The sequence below is a fragment of the Crotalus tigris genome, unplaced genomic scaffold, assembly GCF_016545835.1.
Source record: "Crotalus tigris isolate CLP2741 ecotype Arizona unplaced genomic scaffold, ASM1654583v1 scf7180000024358.1859470, whole genome shotgun sequence".
NCBI classification, from domain to species: domain Eukaryota; kingdom Metazoa; phylum Chordata; class Lepidosauria; order Squamata; family Viperidae; genus Crotalus; species Crotalus tigris.
Window position 1 is genome coordinate 612,785 of NW_024100527.1, and position 17,326 is coordinate 630,110.

The window sequence follows — 17,326 nt, forward strand, 5'->3', positions numbered from 1 at the left end:
CTGTTTTAAGAATGACCAAGCGAATTACACTTTTCAACTTAGATTTTAACTTGATACAGATTTGAGGGTGATGCCGGCACTTCCCTTGATCGATATCGCAGTGGCTAGGAAATCAATTTTAACTATCTTTATAATCATCTTACTTATCTAGCTTCAGCCCAAAGGTTCACAAGTGGTCACAGAAACGTTTACTTAAATAACCTTGTTTCCTAAAAGGGTCATAACAATTTAGCAGCTAAGTGTTCTCTTGTGAAATTATGCAGAGAGAGAAGGGACAATAATAATATGAATTTTTTAAACAAATTAGCACAGTGGACAAACATTCCATTATTATGTGTGTGAAAGCATGCTATTAAGATTATTATTTCCGTCTTAAAATATGTGTGCTTGTAAAATCACTGTTATGTTTCTGTTGTGCCAGAGCTGCAGAAAAAAGCAAATTGAAGGAGCTGCATTTCTATTTCAAGTTTTCAACATTGTCTGTAGATGCACAGCATGGTGCCAACGTGTAAAGACATGCATTTTGCATTATGTATCTTCTGTACTCTCTCCTCTTCTGTACATTGGACTCATGGAAAGAGCAACCTGAAGATATTAGTTAAAAACCAAGTAAATTGTCAGTTCCTTAAAGAAAATGTGACCTTCTGCCAAAACAATGCACTGTCTGTCACTCTTCATCAGAATAATAGCTTGACAAGTTTATTGTTGTATTTCATTTTCCTTGCCAAATAATGGAGTGTTATCAAACAAGATGGTTGTCAACATTCAACCTCACTTCAAGCAATACAAAATATAGACAGGCAGTTATAGTGTGATTACATGGCTCTCTGTTTAAATGTTCTGAATTTTCCAAGAAGCCTCTTCAGGAAAACGAATCTGGCTACTCCCCAGCTATGTTAGAACTACAATTTCTAACATTTGCAAACTGGCTAACAATTCTAAGGGGCTGAAGTTGTAATGCATCTCAAGTATGCTAGCTAAAGGAAGACTTTCCCACAAAAGTCAGCATCATTATGCAGTTACTTTTCACTGTTTATCACTGAACTTCAGTAACACCTCTGCTTCAACCTCTGCTGTGTTTGTTATTTCTTCTTTCTAATTCATTAAGCTCCCTTTCTCGGCCTCTGGTGCTTCTTCAGTCACTCCTGCAGACCATCCCTCAGACCTTATCACATTATTGCACAGTACTTTCCTATCCTCTTCCTGGTGTCTCAGCAGTTTCAACATATGTTTGAAAGTGGAGAGGATTCAGAAGTTATGTCCCTGTGGTCCAGCCTTATGGCAGGTTTAATGATTCCTTTTCTTGAACTGCCAAGAAGGTCTACCTGAACGCCACAAAGAAAAATATTTGCAGTTCCTGAGCTTGTTGGGCTGCCTGGGCCCTATACAAATGACCAGCCAATCTAGCACAGTATGAGATTCATTGATCTAAACTGACAACCTTTCTAATCTTACTCGGTATAAGATGCTGGAACTGATGGAGAGTATTTTGACAGATGTGGTGTGCTTGGTTTCTGAATGCTTCACAGAGCACCATCTGTGTACAAATAATACAAAGGCACAAGTCAGTGCTTTTCATCTTATAAATTATGATGCTGAGCATGAATTTACCATCATCTGCTGTGGGGTATAGTTCACCCAGTACATAAATCCAGAGTATCTTGAAGAATATACTTTCTTTCAGATATCACATTGAAAAGGCCCAGGCAACTTTAATATCGATAATAACACTTCAGTAAGTCATTCTCTTCACCTTGTCACACTTAAAATAAACCACTGTGCATGTTGCTCCATATTGTGTGGTGTCACTACACCCATTCCCGCTTTTTGGCAATACAATACCAATACAAAATTAAAAGTTTTATTTACAGGTATAGGAAACAATGCCAGGCACAAATAATAATGAAAATCAAACTTATATATTACAACATTGCGATCAAATCAACAATATTAATATTTTGCTCCTCTTCTGCGATCATATCAGAGAATTGGGCTCGTAGGAACTTGTAGATTCTATATTTCATATGGCATAAACCTCTTTGATGTCATGACTGAAAAGTTCACAACTATAAAGGTGTTCGTGTGGTTATGTGGTGATCAATGAAATAAAGTGCCTTAAATGTTCGTCCTAAAACATTTGAACAGTTTTAGTAACCCATAAAGGGTGGAAATGTCAAAAACAAATTTCAGATTTCCACCAAGAAAAATCAGATGATCTGAGACAGCCAGCTCCGTGCTGCACCAATTTAGATGACCATTATAAGTCAGCAAATAAGCACCTAATAAAACTCTGTTCTGCCCTGTAGTAGTCATCAGGATTATTACAGCCAAGATGTGGTAGCACTATTATAATTGATGTACTAAATAAGCCTTAGAAAAATTGAAAAGAGAATACTAAAATTCTTAATTTTATAAAGTTACTATTTGTTTTCATCCATTTTCAATAAGATTTATAGATTTAGAGACAAGCACACATTTATCACATCAAAAAAAGATGCATAAGAAGATGACTCTATTGAAAATGCTTAATTCAGAAAGTGGAGTTAATTGCAGGCAAAACTGCAGCAAAGGCCTTTTTTCTTTCCATTGGCTCATTCTGCTATCTTCTCTGTCCTTTACAGATGATTAGTTCTGTCTACTGCACCTGCTTTTAATCACTTAGAAACCTTTGCACAGCAATCCTAAATCCAGCCAAAGCTAGCTGAATGGCTGGTGCATCCATAAAGAACATGATTCTATTGAGAAAGTGGCGCATCTGGAGATCCTTTGAAGTGCTTATAGAAATTTCTGCAAGCATATTCTGCTACTGTTTCTACTGACATAGGGATTTTTGTGAATATGTCAAGACAGGCATGCTAACCAAAGGACCTTCATTTCCAAACACATCTATGAATCAGGCTTAAAGCATCAGCAATGACATATCCTTATTTTCCATCCCCAAAACAAATTGAATAATAACAATAATGGCAAGAGAAATGTTCCTCCCACCTGCTTAGCGAAACAAATCATTAAGCTTAGGAAATGGCAAGTCTTCCATTTTAGATATTCCTATATATCTTTCTTCACAATATTGGTAAAGGAGAAGCAGGAGAACAGAAATGTGAGGGAGCAGAGGGGAGCAGACAGTAGCTACTGTTTCTATCTATTTGAAAACAAGTCTCTTCAATCTTCTGCCTGACTCTAGAAAATTTTCAGAAATGTAAAGTTACAACCTCACTTAATAGTGGTATATTTGATATACTGAATATAAAAGAGAGCCAGGCCCTTCATTTTATATATATTTATTGGACAATGGGATTTTAAAGAATTCATTTGCTCATGTTTTAAGATAACATTTGAGAAAAATTCTCCAGAATGGAATGCCAATGCTGCCTGCTAGAAATTTGCTTGACTACTTTTGCTGAATATAATTTATATGACACTGCATTTATTAAATGTCTCCCTGTGTACTTTATAAAATTGTCTTCCATTAATCAAATGGCAAAAAAAAAATCAGATGGGTAACCTTGGGCCAGTCACTCTCTCTCAGCCCAAGCATAGGGTTGTTGTTGAGAGGGAAAAGAGGAGGAGAAAAATGGGCTGGATACGTTCATTGCCTTGAGTTATGAAAAAAAAAATAGTAAAAGCAGGATGTCTATAAATTGGAATAAATAAAAACATTAATACCAAGCATTAACTGCTGCATTAGAGAAACATGCAGCTGAGGCCTGCAGAGTGCATTTGCTCATAGCAGTGCTTTTTTTTCTTTAAAAAAAAAAAAAAAAGGTGCCAGAACTCACACACATCATACAACCCGCCTTGCCTACCCTACAAGGTTCCATCCAAAAAAGGTACCGGAACTCCGTTCTGGGTGTTCTATGAGAAAAAAAGCCCTGGCTCATACACTAACATAATTGGAGACCTATTTGTTGTAACTACAACTAGAAGGGCTGTCTCTTTTCTCATAATGCAATGGTTATTATTGAAATTTAATGCTAAAAGTTCTAAGAAATCACTGCTTACATATGTGGCCCATGTCTCTCCCCCATTCTTTGGTGTGGTTTTCAAATCATCCTCTTTAAAAAAAAAAAAAAAAACAAGGAGCAATTTGTACCAAAGTTTAGCATTTATCTTTCTTGAAAGTAACTGTCTACAACATTTAAAATTAGGTTAACATTTAGGGAAAAATATTCAGGATGGTATGAATTTGAGCATTACAGGAGATTGTAAAATTAAGGTTAACATGAAAAATATTATGGAACTGATTAATTCACATATTAAATTATATTTTTTTATCTGCTTAACTGTCCCATTTCATGAGAAAATGATAGGAGCCCTGGTGACGCAGTGGTTAGAAGGCTAACTCTGCCCACAGCCTGGAGTTCGATCCTATTAGGGCTCAAGGTTGACTCAGCCTTCCATCCTTCCGAGGTCGGTAAAATGAGGACCCAGACTGCTGGGGACAATGCGTTGGCTCTCTAAACCACTTAGAGAGGGCTATAAATCACTATGGGGCAGTACATAAGTCTAAATGCTATTGGTATTGCTAAAATTTATATTAGTTGATTCTGAATACTTTATCTCATAAATCATTTACTCTACATCTAGCTAAAACTAATCAGAAGAGTTGCATATGGATATTTCCTATATTTAGCTCTGGGTACAACTAAGGATCTTTTAATTTCAAATGTACTTAATTATAAACAAACCATGGATATATATTCTGCTAGTCACACCACTCAGGTGACACTTGAGGCTCCTATCTTAAGTAATTTTAGTTACCCGGGAATCAATATTACTGCACTCAGTGGAATTTCCTTCTGAGAAAGCACATAAAGGATTATATTGTTAACATATTTGTGGCAGAGACAATATTTTAATTAGGGAGTTTCTCACTCACAATTTAGACATTTTTATTAATATAGAATTTTTCCCACTTGTACCTAAACATAAAACAAACATATCCCCCCCCTTTTTTTGGCTGTGTCCACATGACATTACTTTCACTTTTATCTCCATTTCTTAAGTAAGACAAGCTTAAATTTTCCTTAGCTGTACTGATATTAAAATATTTATTTATTATGAATGTTTCTATTGTGCTTCAGCTTAGATTCTAAACTACTAACAAATTCTAAATTAATAACAAATACAGTATTAATAATAATAGACCAACTCACAGTAACAAAAAATAATAATCATTTGTTTTTGGTGAACAGAAATGTTATTATTTAGTTGTTATTTGAATTTTTTTTTACTAAATTTAAAAATCTGTAAATATCTAATGACACTACCTGTAACTTTCATATTTTTTATTGAGAAACAATGGCACATGTTACAATTGTTATAGGCATTAATCTATTCAGTTTGCAGCAACTTCACACATTGGTTTATAAACTAGTTTAGAAAAGTATACATTGCGCAAACCTCAAAAAATGAAAATAATAATTGTATGAATAATTTCAACTTATTTGCTCTGAGAACAAAAAAGGAAAACTTTAAAAATCCTTTTAAGTAGAAGTGGCAGAATTTTATAGTACCTATTATGTCTGGGACACCTACGTTGCATTTATGATAATTTAATTAACAATTCTATGTCAAATTTGTTTCAATTTTCACAATAAACTTAAAGATACAATCTTAAAATGAGGCCAAGTATGTTAGTTAAGTTTTAGAATATCTTTGTCATAGCAGCAGGTTTTTCAGCACAAACATTTCATAATATATAAGTTTATACAGCTGCAAAAATATTGGTGAAAGTATTCAGAATTTAAGTAAATCTAGAACCATTAAAATCAGTGCACTTTCCAAAATGGGAAATTCAAACTGTATTGTTACAGTACTGAAATAACCAACAGCAAAATGCTTAATCAATGAATCAGCAACTATATCTTTCAGTTCTAAAATATTCAATTAAAACCTCTTCAGGATTACTTCATAATTATTTGACATGGCAACTTTAATTAGATACATGAAAAACTCACCTGATTAAAACTACGTAAAAATAAACTTACCACAACTTTTTTCTACTTAAATATCCTCTGATCCACCTCTGAATAATCAAGATTGGTGAATGATGAACTAGAACATGATTAATCTTGGAAATTATATTTCTTACTGTTTTCATTTCTTCCTGAAATGTAGTATTCTAAAAATAAAACAAAGCAATATAGCAATGTTCATCAAACTGTATTAAAACCAACTATGCTTTTAAATATGTTATTTTTAAATGATATTTCTGAAAGCAATTATTTTGGATAAAGCATCCTAGCTATTTTGTTTTGGCTTATAAATAATTTTTATGTATTCTGGTAATAGATTGCTTTTATGTAAACCTTTTTAACTGAACTCATAAGAGATCATAAATTTCTCCTATTCTCTGGTTATAGTTCCATTTATCATAGGAAGAGACATTTACATTGTTCTTCTTCTTTTTTTTTTTTTTTTGCAAGAAGCATTTCATATATTTTTGCTGTTCCGAGCAGCATTTTTTTCCATTTTAGTTTAGCTGGCTTTAGTCAATAGTTGTCAAAACTAGAACTGGGGATACTCACAAATTATAAGTTGATGCTAAATTTAAGGCTGAGAAATCCTAAGCAAAAGTAACAATTTCAATAGAAATGGTACTTTCAGAATCTTACTGCTCTTTCTTGGCAGGATGGATATAATGAATTATAATTCATCACTGACTAGATTTTGACTGATTCACGTAGGGTCCCAACTACTCTTATCTTATTCAGCATGTACAGCTTAAGGGACAACGTAAAGATATTTGTCAGATCCCATTTGTACAAATCTGCTCCTACTTGATGTCTAATTGGGATTCATAGCACAATGTTCAAGAATAATGCTCTACCTTGAACACCATCTGGGGACATAGAACCAATAATTCCTAAATTATTTAATATTATACATTTAATAAATGTGTGTGCACTTATGTGTGTATCAGCATGAATGATGTTCTTGCATGAATGTTATCAATAAGCTATTTTGAAGAATGTATTATATTTTGACAAGAATTTCATGAATAAAGATTCAACAGGGATTTTTATGAACAACACTTTTTTCTCAGTATAGAATTCATTATTTCAGAATTCAAACAAAATCAATTAAAAGACTGTTGTCTTTCTGTATTATTTAATGATTCTAATAAGCAAGTGTTTCTTATCAGCATATGTGATCAGAAATATGACCCAGTTTTACTGGTAGAAAACTTTAGAACAATAAAATCTTATATAGTATTCATTGAGATTGAGCTGAGAAATTTTTCCTAATTGTGAATTAAGATACATCAGGATTCATCTTTTCACAGGAAATGAAATTATAATTTTTGTCTGCAAATCCTTTTCACCATTTACCATTTACTAAAAATTAGATTTGTAGCAGTCATGTAATTCTCTGAACATGAGATTGTACTATAATTACCTGGAACTAATATGTTTCTACAGGGAATAAAAATATCAGATTAATGTAGTCTGGACACAGCAATCCAATTCTTTCTCATACTTGCTCACCAAACAGGAGGAAAAGTTTAGGTCTCAACTATACAGTTTAAAAGTTTGTGAAACGCTCCTGAATTTTTATATTTCTGTACAGATACAACATACAATTTGATCTGTTCTCCATCTTAAAATTAAATAAAGAGAACTCAATTGAACAAATGGGTCAAAAACATTTTACTGGTTTATTTATTTGTAAAAATTGATCCAAAGCTACATATTTGTGTTTGTATTTTTTAATAACAGGTGTGCCCTTGTACAGCAATCACTGAAGCTAAACATTAACGAGAATTGTTGATCAATCCTATGTATCAGCTTTGAGGAATATTAGCTCATTCATCCTTGCAGAACAGCTTCAACTCGGGGAACTTGGTTGGCTATTGAATGAACTGTCTGCTTCAGGTCCTTCCACAACTTTTCTCCAAGATTAAAGTCAAAATTTTGATTTGATCATTTCCTTCTGCTTTTATCATTCTTCAGTCATACACCTGTGTTTGGGCTATCGATTTGCTGCATGATAAATTTTGTCTTGAAATCAGTTCATTGACAGATACCCTGACATTTTCCAGTAGAATTTGCTAATACAATTCAAAATTCATAGTTCCATCAACGACAGCAAGCTGTTCTGCTCCAGAATGGCAAAGCAACCCCAAATTATGACATTGCCACCACCAGGTTTCAGCAATGGGATAGGTTTCTTATGCTATAATGCACTGTTTGCCTTTCACCAAACCTAATTCTTTTCACTCAAGACAAAAGTTCTGTTTTGATTTCATCCATCCATAGAAAATTCTTCCGATAGCCATCGGGCTTATCCACGTGGTCTTTTGCAAGCTGTAAAAGGACAGCAATATTTGTTGGGACAGCAGTGGCTTTCTCCTTGCAAACCTTCCATGCATTCCGTTGTTCTTCAGTGGTCACAAAAATTGACATTCACCAATGCAAGAGATGCCTTTAATTCTATCTGTTACCCTACAGTTTTGGAGACCCCCTAGAGTATTACATATTTTGCTCTTTGTGTGATCTTGCTTGGTCAACCACTTCTAGAGAGGGTAACAGTGGTGCCGAACTGCCTCCATGTGTACACAATCTGCCAGACAGTGCACTGGTAGAGTTAAAACTCTTTGGAAATAGTTTTGCAAACTTTTCCAGCCTGGTAAGTATCAACTAGGAGCGGAATTTTTTAGGTCTTCAGTAATTTCTCTTGTTCAAGCCATAACAAACTTCCACATGCCTGTGTTGTAAAGATCAGATTTTGATAGTGAATACTCAGAATCTCCAACATTCACATCTGATTATCATCCCATTAATTCAACCATCTGATTCTAATTACCCCTTCAAATGAATCATTAATCCTAGAGGTTTATCTACTGTTATTATCTAGAAATCAGCCTGATTTTTTTTAATCCAGATATGGTAACCCTAAGTATGGGTATACCTCAGTTAAGGAAGAAGACTTCCATTGATGGGAGTTGAACACTTTTAATACAGAAGTCTGTTATTTAATGTTTGAGTTCCACAAGTGGAAATTCCAGGGCAAATAAATGGCTGGATTGGAGACAATTGTGAATTCTCTAAAGCCAAAACTTCTTCATTTGCAGAAAATATCACAAGATCACCCATCTCTTTGGGCAAACCTGGAATTTGTATTAATAATTTGCCACTTATATTAGATGAACAGAAAACAGAACAAAAATACTTTCCCTACTATTCTCATCCTGAATGGCACAAGCCAAAGGGACTTTATTTTTTTAAAAAAATAATATTATTAATGTTTACAAATACAAAGAAATATAGAGTAAGATAAATATAAACAGTAAACAAAAGAACAAAAGTGAAAAAAATAAAAAGGTATATAAAAGATTGTTTGCCCTCCCCCCCCCCGACAAGTATAAATAATTTGGCTAACTTAAGACCTTCTCTAGCACTTCATTTAAAAAAAAACAAAAAAACAAAACTCTTCTTCCCATATGTAATCTATTATCAACAGTCAAATTACATAAAATGCATCATACAATCTCTCCCTATTTATGCTGAAATCTTTAAAGCTTTGTCATACAATCCTGGACAAAAAGAAATCCCATTAACAGCTACCAGAAACTGCAACACATGTATTTTAACCCTTATTAAACAGATTCACATTATATTTTTTTTCATTTTTAAAAAACTGGATTTTTAGTCCCATTAAGTAGTGTCCCATAAATTGATTTCTTCAGTTTCGCGTTTTCCTTCCTGGAACAGCTTGAGCAGTTTCTCTTTGTCTCTTCTCAGAAAGAATTTCCTTGTTTTATTTATTTGTACCCCATCTTCTATATATTGCTTTTTCAAGTCACTCTTATAATTTATTGTTTTATGCCCTTTTCATTATTAAAATTGTTTTCATTCATAAATCCATTGTGACATCATTTTGCACATAACTCTTATATTCTGGCATTTTAAAAATTAATTTTCAGACTTTTCTCTTTTACAATCCAGTATTTTTCAGACTCCAAATCCACCTTCAAATCAGTCTGTTTAATCCAACAAATTCTGTTGTTTTCTATATCCTGTGTTGTAAGTAAGTGCTGAATAAATTGGTCACAAAAAGCCTTAATTTCCTCTACAGTCTAATAGCGCAGTGCATTTGTTCTCTAATAGTCTGTTCTTTAAGAGTAATTCTTTGTACTTTCTGAAGCCAATCCCCCTCTTGCTATTTGTTTGCCATCCGTTTGTTTTCTTTTCAGCAAAATTTTCCCACAGAAGGATTTAACTTTAATTTCAAAAAGTTCATATACAATTTTATTAATTTTTGAACATCCCACAGGAAATGTTTTCTAGCTTATTAACGTTCCAAAATAAACATTCTAATCCCACTTTTGCTGTTTTTCAAAAAATCAAAGCTTCTCTTGTTAATTCTTAAACTTACTCAGAGCTTCTTTCATCCAGGAGGAAAGGAAACTCTCCCAGTATAGTAGAACTTAGGTTTTGAAAGATTCTTAATTCCAAAGAAATTAGTAGTAAGTAGTTTCCTAAAGCAATTGAGGAAGTATGCAAACACAACGTCTCTTTAAGGGGCACTGAGCATGGCTTAGGCAAGATGAATATTTGCCTGACCCTCAAACTCACTGGAGAGTGCCATTTTGCAATCTCTTCACAGGGAAAATATGGATGAAGCAATGGTGGGATTCAAATATCAGAACAACCGGTTCTCTGCATGGATGCAGGCCTGGGCTCTGAGACCTAGAACGGGCTTCCAGAAGTGGCATCCACGCACTTCTGGTGGGCCTTTTTAGGCCTGGGAGGCCTCCTCCAAGCCTTCAAAGCCTAGAATGGATTTCTGGAAACAGTGTGCATTCAGCCGGTTCTCCGAACTCAACAAAATTTAGCTACCGGTTCTGACAAACCGGTGCGAACTGGCTGAATCCCACCACTGGTATGAAGCCATAACCAGGTGTGCCTTATCTTCTCCTTAGTTTTCTGAGAAGCCGATCCTTTCACCAGCTCCTATTTTGACCAATTTGTAGACTCCACTAAAAGCAGAGTCATGTTCAGTCTGCCAAGCTGCCCTGGAGATCTGCAAGCCAAAATGGAAGACACTTTGGAAATGGCAGGAAACCAACACTCTGCACCTCTTCTCTCTAGTCTGGAAAAAATCCTATAATATTTACCAGAGCTGGTTTCCCAGCGAATTCAATACAATGCACTTCTGCATAATTATAGATATTGAGACTATGCTAAAAGTAACTCATAGAGAGTTATGACCACTTTCCACAATAGTCATATTGAGACTTATTTTTTTCTGAGAGAAGCAAATATTTCACAAATGTATTTGCAGGACTTGTCTCTTGAGAGGCAGAATCTTTCCCACACTGAACTCTAAATGAAAATGTTCTGGCTTGAACACAGATAAAGGCGACAGATTGTTAGAATATAAAGGTAAAGATAAAGGTTTCCTCTGCCCAATCGTGTCCTAGTGTAGGAGGCGGTGCTCATTTCCACTGCCTAGCTGAGGTAGTCAGTACTGTTGTTTCTATGGTCATGTGGACAGCATGACTATATGCCAGACTGCATGGAACATTGTTACCTTTCCACCAAAGTGGTACCTATTTATCTGATTGCATTTGCATGCTTTCAAACTGAGAATATATTTGAAACTTAGTGTTCCTAGGAAGGCGTACAGTACGTCGTAACATGTTAATAAATATTAGATTACTTTGTGTTTACCTTTCCAGAAAGAGGGTAATAGTCAACAAAAAAGTCCAGAGTAAATGGTCTGTATTTTTCAGTTAGTCTCCAACCTTCGGTTATTTCTTCATCAGAAATGACATAGTAGTCCAGTGCCTTGAGTGAAAAAATGCTGTTAACAACAATGTGCCTATAGGCAATTTTCAGGCACAGTGGAGTATTATATAAAGTGAGTGCAATAAGATTAGGGCAAAAAGATAATGAATGCACATCTTCCAGTGTTGAAATTCCATTATCATGTAGATATAATAATTGTAAATTCTTCATGTATCTCCAAAACATTGGACCAGGAAGTAATTCTAGCTGAAATAGGATTGAAAAACTATTTTAAAAGGGGATAAAAATGAAAAATGATTTAATAAGTATATTACTATCCTTGAAGAGTACAGGTAGCCCTTGACTTACCACAGTTCATTTAGTGACTGTTCAAAGTTACAAAGGCACTGAAAAAAGTAACTTATGACCCCTTTTCACAGTTACAACCTTTGTAGTAATCATAGTCCCCCATGATGATGTGATCATGGGATCAAAATTCAGATGCCTGGCAATTGGTTCATACTTATGACTATTGCTTTGTCCCAAGATTATATAATGACCTTTTGCAATCTTTTGGCAAGCAAAGTCAATGGGAAAGCCAGATTCATTTAACAACTGGGTTACTAACTTATCAACTGCAGTGATTCACTTTAACAACTGTGTCAAGAAAGGTCATAAACTGGGGCAAAACTCACTGAACAAATGTCTCACTTAACAGCAGAAATCTTAGGCTCAATTGTAGTCATAAGGCGAGGACTATCTGTATATAATTCTTCAAAAAGCACAATGATCAAATCTGGTCCACAATTACAATTTAGTGCTACCAAAGCTTGCCTTTTCAAGTAAAAAAGAGAAAAAGGCCAGTCAATGTCAACTAATATATTGTTTCCCAACATTGACAACATTATGATATATACTGGCTGGGGAATTCTGAGAGTTGAAATTCATGCAACTTAAAGTTGCCACGGTCAATGGGAAAAAAGGAAGAGGGGAAATCACCAAAATATCAGTGCAAAATCAGTGAGTTGATAATGCCTACAAAAATTGATAGTATGGTAACTAATGCATCAGTTAAAGGGAATGGAAGAATACGAGAAATGAGGTAATGAATTCTCAGGTACACTAGGAGGATCTCCAGATGCACCTGAATTTTAGAATCAGAATTATCTAAAAACCTTCCTAAAATTATATAGTTTTCCTCTAGCATTTTTAAGGAGCATTAAAAGGTTTAGTTATTAGAAATTATTAACTCCCCAGATTTAGAAAACTCAAAAACAAGGGGGTTGAATTAGTATAACCAGCTCTACCTAGAGACATTTTTATCTACAGAAACTTCTAAGATACTTTTAATATGGCAATTATTTTATAGAAGTTGTAGCATAAATAGTACATGGTCTATACAACAATTCTGTGTTGTACAAATTTTAGATTATGAATTTGTTTCTTTATAGACATAGTGTACATATTACAAAGTAAAGGAAATATCAACAAACAAAACGATGACAAAAATGCCACTATCTAAAATTTTAAAGGCAAAGGCCTGGACCAGTTACATACGTGTTCAAAGGCATGATTAGGATTCTCTATTCATATAACATAGAGGGACAGAACCTGATATCATCATCCTGAGTCTGTAAACTTGAGCATTTTTTAAAGTGAATGTTAAAAAAAAATAAGTCAGATTCCCACCTTCCCAAAAGTATGCAAGAAAAACAAGGGAAAACTATAACAAGACATGAAACAAGGCAGAAGAATCTTGATCAGCTATTTTTCAGGCTGCAAAGAGACTATTGCCATTTGGAGGAGGGCTAATACTCATCAAACATTTTGAGCCAAAATATCAATTTATGGTGCTTCGGCCCATTAATATTATCAGTATTAAGTCTAGAAATAAAAAATTAAATACTGAAAGGAATCTGACTGATTGCCCCCATCTTTGAATGCCCTCCCAATGAAATAAAACCTTGGTTTCCTATAACCCACGGCCACCATATAGAAAGGATCACTGAAATTTCAAAGGAGATATTATACATATTTTAGTTTTCATCCAAGAAATATATATGTTTCCAAAAGTGTTCATTAGGTTAGTTATTCAATAAACAGCTGGAACGACCAAAAGAATCCTAACTGATTAAAGAATCCATGTGCAGTTTCACTGGAAAACTCCATAATACTAAAACACACCTAGCTTGATGCAAATATTAGGAGCTCTTCTATTGGTATAGATTAGATTATTTCGAAAATTACATTTTTAAAGCCATTACTACTCACCTGATTATTATGGAGATCCAATTTAATTAAATTAGTGCAATATTCAAGTGCATCAATATTTGTAAGGAAATTACAAGACAGATCACATATTCTGAGTGAAACACAATATGGCATGCTTCGCAGATCATATAGATGCTGTGCATGCAGTCTAACCATAACAAGATTTCTCAGTTTCTTTGTATCTCTTTCATCAGCAGTTTGGCCATATTCAAGTAGTAGTTTTTCAGACACACAGACAAGATATTCTAAAAATTCCTCCTCCATAGTTATCTCCTTTACGGTTTATCCATGAGAGATCTAAAGGGAGAAAGGATTACACAGTATGTTATATTTATTCAACTTTCCTTTAAAAAAAACTTCAAATACATAAAGTAAATATCTAACTGCTCCATACAGTTCACCTTGCTTTATAAAAAGACCAGCCATAACAGCGAAGCTAGGAAGAAGAAAACATATTTAAGAGAACATTTAAGAACATGTAAGCATCTGGGGGGGGGGAATGCTATTTTACATTTATCAGATAAACAAAGCACTTCATACTTTACACACCACAATAGGGTATAAGAATATTCTCAATTGCAAATTATTGATTTGTTTTATTATATGATAGATTTCCTTCTTGGGTCAAGTCCACCAAAACAGTAATATAATATAATGATATTTTTAAAATTATATAATTCAGCCAATAAAAATTGTATTGCCAGAACTTTAGGATAATTTATGGATGATATAGATAGCCTTGTGATCAATAAAACACATGAATTAAAAGCCATTTTCAAAAGAATTCATTTTAAAGCTTTGTAAATCCTGAAAATGAACACATTTATAAATTATAAAATTTTACAAAATTGTTTTATAAAATTAAATGGCAGAGGGTTTCAAAGGATAGGGATTCGATTGATAAATGACCTAGAGCCTATAAAAGTGAGTCAACTGTTCATGACTTCAAAACATTTATTTAAAGAATTGTATTTTTTTTTAACTCATTCTATTTATTTTTGTGTTTGTTTTTAGTTATTCATTAACAAGGCTTATGTGTCACTTCAATCGCAACCAGCTGTAAATAGCATACACTCCAATTCAGTAAATAGATTTGACAATAGTAACCCACAATAATGTATTTTAAATCTTACTATGCCAAGGAATAAGATATTGAAGATACTGAAAAGAAATAAACTATCACTTACTGCAGAGGGGAATCCCACCTCTCAAATCAGTTCAAGAACTGCCAAAGTAGCTAGATGTAATGTCTTTTCTAAATGCCCAAAGGGTTGGTACTGAACTACAGTCTCTATTATTCCTGGATTTTGTAAATTTAAGCTATAAATCTTTACAAGAATAAAACTGAACCGGCACCAGGAAGACCTAAGTTTTAGTCCTCTATCAGCCTCAGAAGCTGACTGAGTAACTCTTGGTCAATCATTCCCATTACAGAAGAGAGCGTGTTTTGCCTACTATTTTGAGCTCTTGAAAAAAAGAGGGTATATAAATCTAATAAATAAATAAATTACCAGCATTAAGTATCATATATTTAAATTTTGAAAATCTGAGATTTTCAGGACGTCCTAGCTTTAAGAACAGCAATACTTAAAGTTGCAAATAAATGTCAGGCTTAACCTGAAGTCATAAATTCAGTCTAAATTTCATACATGCATAGGCAGACTCCTGAGCAGACAATGTTTAGAGTAGCAGCAAACAACAAAGAAAGAGAATCCAAAGTTGAATCATGTAAAATCCCAAGGACAAGTCTTTACAGCTAGGACCTCTAAGACAGGAATCATGGAAGCCTTCATGGATCAGCATTGTTCCAGCAAACTTCCTAAGTCCTGATTTTTCCCTATAAACCAATAGTCTCTGATTCTGTCAAACCACAACTGGTGTTGACCAGATCTAAGAAGCACTGAAACAATAGAGGCTTAGCTTATTTATATATTATTTAAAATGTAAGACTGCAGGAAGAAATTCCATAAACTACGGCTGACGCAGAGAAAGCCTGATCATATCTAGTCCACATTCCACAAATCTAATGGATTGGAAAGGGCTGAACATGAACTCTGTAGTCCATAGTTCATAAATCTCGTAGTTAGAAAGGACTATCTATAGATTCACAGTGGATCGGATCAAACAGGTAGATTCGATCCAGTCAGGGTATGGCTGCTATATTCTAATGCTGTGCCATATAAAGCTTTAAAAGTAATGTCCAACATTTTGAACTAATCTAGAAACCTACTGGCAATTACTGCAGTGATTGAAGCATGTGTTACTCTATACTGGAACTGTCTTGCTGCAACATTTTGTATAAGCTATAGCTTGAGTTGTTTCCAAAAGCAGCCCTACATAGAGCTCACTGTAATTGCCCAGCCAGATGGTAAATCAGGGTGTGATCTACTGTAATCAGGATGTCCTGGTTCAAGCACAGTTGTATCTGACGTAGGCAGAAGCTGGGTAAAGCCCATCTGTCTAAGATTTCCACCTACTTGGTCCCTGAGCAGGGCTGGTACTGGACAGATCCCCAAGTCATCAGCCAACAGCTGGCCAGAGTAACAACCAGAACCAATATTGCCAAGTAACAAGTAAAATTAGTAGAAGTTAATCTAGAATTCACAGCGTCCATGCATCAGTTGAGGATTGGTTAGCATTTGTTTGTTTCCAACAACACAACTGCATGAATTTTAGGGAACTGATAGAAGAATAGGAACAAGTGTGAATTGGGCTAGCAACATATCTTAATTCCTCAGCTGTAGCAGATTTCAAATGAGGATTTTGTGCAAGGTAAAATAGAATGGTTTCACACAGAGAGATTATAGTGAATAGAACTGTAACATGATTCTAAATGAAGTATCTCAAAACAATGATGGCTGGTTAAACAGAGTTAGATTAGGGTTGAAATTATGCATATTAAATTTCCTCTTCATTTCTCTTCTCTCAATAGCTAGTAACATTGGAAGCAACTTCTCTATAAAAAGTGTATTTCTATGGACATTTCTAAGTGAAAAGGTTTATTGGAAAAAACCATATGGAAGTGGAGAGTACTCTTTTGGTCCTACAGTCTATTCTAGTCCTAAACGGTAGTTTCAATGTAGCAATCAATCTTGCACAATTGTTAAAGAATATTTTAAAATGTAATATTTTATAACTTTGCAAAATTAAAATCTCACTTAGGTCACTGGAGATCACTACAGAAGTAATTTATGTAGTCTTAACTGAGTAAATCATAAAATTAAATGAGACTGTACTTCAATTTGTATAGATCCATTCACCTCATGTCAATATGCTTAGTCATGGTTTAAAGAGATGTCAATTTAATATTTACAGAATTA

At 34.2% G+C, this 17,326-nt stretch overlaps 1 protein-coding gene across 18 annotated transcripts in view; it reads right to left on the reverse strand.

Moving 5' to 3' along the window:
* Positions 1-17,326, reverse strand: part of LRRIQ3 (leucine rich repeats and IQ motif containing 3) — a 139,804-nt gene that overhangs the window by 119,154 nt on the left and 3,324 nt on the right. For 17 of the 18 annotated variants that reach the window (XR_005554735.1, XR_005554730.1, XR_005554732.1 and 14 more), the window contains 3 exons: positions 14,007-14,303; positions 11,679-12,002; positions 5,991-6,124 (listed from right to left, as the gene is read on the reverse strand). Coding sequence is in view for 11 of the 18 variants with exons in the window: in XM_039327218.1 (XP_039183152.1) it covers positions 5,991-6,124; positions 11,679-12,002; positions 14,007-14,270 (722 nt within the window). In the remaining 7 variants the exon portion in view is untranslated. The remainder of the gene's footprint in view (positions 1-5,990; positions 6,125-11,678; positions 12,003-14,006; positions 14,304-17,326) is intronic. The other variant, XM_039327220.1, reaches the window with a different exon arrangement.